Source organism: Staurois parvus, unplaced genomic scaffold (genome assembly GCF_062004578.1).
Source record: "Staurois parvus isolate SC_StPar_1 unplaced genomic scaffold, SC_StPar_1.0 ptg001192l, whole genome shotgun sequence".
NCBI classification, from domain to species: domain Eukaryota; kingdom Metazoa; phylum Chordata; class Amphibia; order Anura; family Ranidae; genus Staurois; species Staurois parvus.
Window position 1 is genome coordinate 358,558 of NW_028318988.1, and position 5,503 is coordinate 364,060.

The 5,503-nt window shown below is 40.5% G+C and overlaps 1 protein-coding gene across 1 annotated transcript; it reads left to right on the plus strand.

The window, feature by feature from the left end:
• Positions 1-2,756: 2,756 nt before the first annotated feature.
• LOC149438343 (olfactory receptor 1f45-like) lies at positions 2,757-3,716 on the plus strand. The gene has a single exon (XM_089659902.1). The coding sequence runs from the start codon at positions 2,757-2,759 to the stop codon at positions 3,714-3,716; it is 960 nt and encodes a 319-aa protein (XP_089516028.1).
• The last annotated feature ends 1,787 nt before the right edge of the window (positions 3,717-5,503 follow it).

The window sequence follows — 5,503 nt, forward strand, 5'->3', positions numbered from 1 at the left end:
ATAACGCCTGATTACTACAAGCATATCCTTGTCGTAGCCTAGTTCAATACCGTTGTATATGTTTTTGCATTTGATTTACTGCTGTGTCGCTGTATGTAGTGCCCATTGTCTCTTTCATGCATCTCTTTCATGTCTTTTGTACCATTATGCACTTCATCAATAAAGGCTTTTTTCTTGGAAAAAAAAATCACTCAAAAGAAAGACAATGTCTGGAGAATTCAAAAAGCAGCAAGTTTTGAAATCGAACATAAGTTAAACCAACATCTAACCACAATTTTTTTCTTTTGTATTATTTCCTAGCTCTTATAGAATATCTAATCCCAAGAACAAAATTGTAATTTATAGCATCTTACCAGTCCTTGTGGTGCTGTAATAGTTTTCTTTTGTCAGGCTAAGAACATTTTTAGCATTATAATAATATACTGTATAATGTCTGGGGCTAGGGTGGATCAATCAAGAAATATGAACCCTCTAAAAATAAGGTCATCCAGATTTCAAAAGAACAAACTACCCTTTATTAATTATCATAATACCTTAGACAAAGCCCCAAGCAACCTATCATCTGATCTGGACAGAAAAAACCCTAGTAATGTTCAATTTTGTTGATGTACATGCAGTTTTGCTGGATGATTAGCTCTTCTAAGTTTTTATAAATATAAAATTGTGTCATTCTATGAAGTGTGTGTACTGATATAATTCCTCAAAAATTAAAATGCTATTGTAGCAACCCACATGAACATTTAAGTATTTAAGAACAAACAGCTTGAATATCACGATATCACAATGTTTACCTATCCAAGTGGTATGTAATTAAATTTGAGTTTCCTAAATGTTTTACCCGTATAGATCTTTGGACTTTGTTTTTGTAAATTTTTATTAATACATTTTTTTCAAGAAAATTATAGGATTTCCTATATTTCACACAATGAACTACTAAGTTATACATTTATATTCATTATTTATTATTCATTATTATCCCTTTGTATGGGGCTTTGTCTAAAAGTATTGTGATAATTGGATAATCAAGGATGGTATATTTTACATCTAGTATCTAGATTGTGTAGTGGATGCAGCAGTCTATTTATATTTTGATTTTGCTTGTGTAAGGAAATTATTTGGTTTGTTTTCACATAGCTTTTTTTGCATGGTTAATGTTTCTTGATTAATCTACCCTAGTCTCAGATTTGTTATATTATTGTATAATTATTATATTATATATATCTGTTCTTGCTAAAATGTTCTTAGCTTGAAAAAAGAAAACTAATACAGCCACATCTAAGGACAAGTAAGATTCCAAATAATATAATTTTTTTTTTTATTTTAGATATTCTTTGAGAGTTAGAATAAAGTCAAAATTAAAGGCAGATGGTTGGTTTAATTCACAGTAGATTTTTACATAATCACCCATTAGTGTTTAACACTGGTTGTTCTACAGAGCAACCAAGTTTCTGAAAACTCCCCACCACTCTTCTGGAGATTGTAAGTTTTTCCATTTTGGATTGAGTGGCAGTTCACTCTTTGGTTTAGGGATGCTGATACACCTTAAGTGTATTGCAATCATTTCTTTGGCACCTTTCCTATGGCAATGGATATTCTCAGTGGCTCTCCAACAGAGTTTGAGGTGGGTGTTCTCACCAGCTCTGCAAAAGAGTTAGAGGTGGACCTACTGATTGACTCTCCAGCCAGGCTTGAGGTGGATGTACTAACTGGTTCTCCAACAGAGTTTGAGGTGGTTGTACTCACTTGCTCTCCAAGGAGGAGTACACTATGTATGGGAAATAAAAAACCTCATATGTATATCCTTCCCGGAAAGAGGAGGGTGGAAGGCTACTTACAACACAGAGAGAAACTCAAGCATACTCTTTGTGGCCATCAAACCCAGGGTAACACTATGGCCCCTTTCAGATGAAGCGGATCTGCCTGCTTAGTGGGGGATCTCTCTGCTGATCCCTGCTGAGCAGGCGGATGACAGGTCTGTGTCTGCTCCACTGCTGCAGAGCGGACACAGACACAGCCTGCTGTCTTCTATAGGTCTGTCATATGCAAACGGACCTGGCTGTCACCCAATCTGCCGGATAGATGGGAAATGGATCCCCGTCTATCTGTTTTTGGAATACAGGATCAAATTGGATGCTGGCGGGCATCAGCGGATACTTGTCTGCCAATACCTGCTGGTCCATAGAAGTCTATGGATGGTCTGATCGGGTCCGCCTGAAAAACTGACAGGAGGACCCAATCTGACCGCCAGTGTATAAGGGGCCTATCTCTCCGCTAACCACTCACCTTCAGGACTTCCCCAAGAATTAATTGGCCTCTACTGAGTTTCACTTAATAATTATGCACCTATTGACCTAAAGACATTTACTAGCTCTGTTTTGACTCTCAGCAATTTTATCAACTGCTTGGATAGTCTCCTTGACTTTTGGGGGCCAAAATTAACCACTTTGGGGAACACTGAGTTAGATTGTTTGATGTATTTCTAAAACTAAAAACAGTCATATAAGTAAACTGTTCCTCACTGTCCATTGCCAGGAATGGCTTAACAGGAAAAGCTGAATATACTGTACATGAACAAAAGGAAAAGGAAACTTTATCTACTTTACATCATCATGAAGAAAGCTTAACTAACCATGTTAATATCTAGATAATGCTTTGAAGATTGGGTTCCATATAGATCTACAGTAAAGGTGACATCTACGGTTCTGCTGTTGTTTGGTGGCATTGTTCTTCCACTTGACTTTGCTGACTCCTTGATAATGAAAACAGTAAATCTAACTTCTGGCCTTGTTCTTCTGGGCTTCTCAGACTTTCACTACCACCATTCTGCTCTCTTCTCCACCGTCCTGGTCATATACACCCTCACATGGACGGCTAACTTACTTTTACTTAGTTCTATTAATCTTTCTCCACAGTTGCACACACCAATGTACTTTTTCTTGGGGAACCTGTCTGCAGTGGACATCCTTTTCTCTACAGTGACGGTTCCCAAACTTCTGTCCTGCCTTCTTCATGGAGAAGCCTTAATCTCCTTCCTTGACTGTTTCCTACAGATGTTTTTCCTCATATCGCTGGGCACCACTGAGAGTTTTCTTCTGTCAGTCATGGCATTTGATCGGTATTTGGCTATATGTAACCCCTTACGCTACACCTCATTAATGAGTGATAAGGTAATGCTAATGCTGACTAGTATCTGTTGGTTTGCAGCTTCTCTACATTCATTACTGTACACTTATATTCTTTCACATTTAAAGTACTGCGAGGACAGACTGATCCCTCACTTCTGCTGTGATGTGATACCCCTCATCAAACTGTCCTGCTCCAGTACTACACTAGCTGAGCTCCTGATATACACAGAAGCTCCATTGGTTGCTAACATTCCATTTATTTTCATTCTCATCTCTTATGTGCTTATTACGCGGTCTGTAGTGAGAATGGAAATGAGAAGCCGCAGCAAGGCCTTTTCCTCCTGTTCTTCTCATCTCATGGTCATTTGCCTGTTCTATGGTACCATCATTTTCAATTACTTCTGTCCCCCATCAGATTACTCGTCCCAGTATGATCGCATTGTTAGCATGGCTTACACCATCATCACACCTATGCTGAATCCTTTTATTTACAGCCTAAGGAACCAAGATGTGAAAAAGAGTCTAAAAAAAGTAATTATTCAAAGGTATTCTACAACTAAACAAATAAAGCCTTCTGTTCAGGCTTTCTGAAACTAAGATGACATTGGACTCGATTCACAAAGCCTCAACACAAAAATAAGGATCTTTTTCAGTCATGCAACTCTAAGTTTCAATTTTTAAAATCTTTGGACTCAACTGAAAATAGCTGTCATTTTTGTGTGCCAGTTAATTGTCACAAAAAAAAGTGTCCTTAAAGTGTTACAAAACTCAGGACCTTGCATTCACTATATCTGGTCTCCCACAGTACACAGAACATGAAAATGCAATTATTTTAGTAAATATAAACTGCTAAATGGCATCCCAAGATGGCGGACTTGTGATGGGTGAGCTCTGCCATTCCTCGGACTGCATCGACCTCCTGACACAGATCCGGAAGTGCTCTCACCCATGTCAGGATGTATTCAGACATACCCATGGGCAAAATTAAGAGATGGAAGCCACGCAAGCCACCTCCTCCGGACCCGAGGCCTTCCATGCTGGATCGCTTCTTCACTAGGCCTGCATCTCCAGTCTCGAGTAGTTGCAGCGGCCTGAGTGAGTGCTCCGGAGAATCCGCTGATGGGGACAGACACAGATGCCCCTGCTGCCTTGCTTTCTACACCAGTGCCCCCCTTTCTGACGGTGGACATCCTGGAACACAAATTGCAAGTATTTTTACATAACATCACCCGCACTATCTCTGCTGAAATTGGAAAATTGGCCCAGGAGCTCAGGGGGAAGATTACTCAATTGGGAGATCGCTTAGACCACCTTGAATCAAAATTGTATTAATTGGTGAAGTATGTGCATGTCCTGGAGGAAGATAACACAATTTTAAAACACTCCATGCCCCAGTTACAGCTTCAGCAGGAGGACCTGGAAAACAGGGAGCCCGGCCAGAATATTCATGTTCGTAACATTTCTGAAATGGTCCCTGACTCCCAACTTAAATGCCACCTGCTGTCTCTGTTTACCACTCTGGCCCCCAAAGTCCCATAAGTAGATTGGCATATGGATCGGGCCCATAGATCGCTAAACCCGAGGCCTCCTGAGGGAACTAGGCCCAGAGAATTTATAATTAATTTCCATTACTTTGATAGCAAAGAAGCTTTGATCATCTCTACTTGCAACAAGACCTTCCTGGAATTTAAGGGTGACAAGCTCCACATTTTCAGTGATCTATCCCCCATTACTTTGGCAAAGCAACGTGTCTTTAAGTCGGTTACCACTCCAGCAGCACCAGATCGCTTACCGGTGGGGATTTCCTTTTAAGCTTGTTGTCTCTAAGGATAATTCCCAAGTCTTCCTCTGTGATCTCCATGAAGCGGATTCCTTCTTTAAACAGTTGTGACTTCCTCCCCTGCCGGAATAGGCTTTTATGCAACCTCCTACACCATCCCAGCCTTTTAATACTCCATGAAAGATCTGGACACCCACTAAACCTGAGAGGAAGAGGTTTCCACGCACTCCCCAACAATCTCGCCTTCCTTGCTCAGAGGGACCCACCACCTGACTCTTCAAGTTATCAGGTTTTCCGATTTGCTCAATGAGCTCTTATGCTCTCATGTGTGCCTTAGCAATTGTCTATTACCCCTCATTCATTTATATGTCCTGATTACAGATGTTAAATGGTTATCTGAGGTAGGCACCTGTCATTTAGGGTCAGCTGCCGTGTTGCCCCCTTGTGCGTCAGGCTCCCAGCCCTGACGACTCGCAATATCTCTGATATCCCGTGTACATATTCTTGATGATATCTTTGTTTCTGGCTGTAGTCTCTGAAGCCTCTGCTCTATGTGATACATTTGTTTGCACTAGGCCTGTTGCCATGATAATCACCT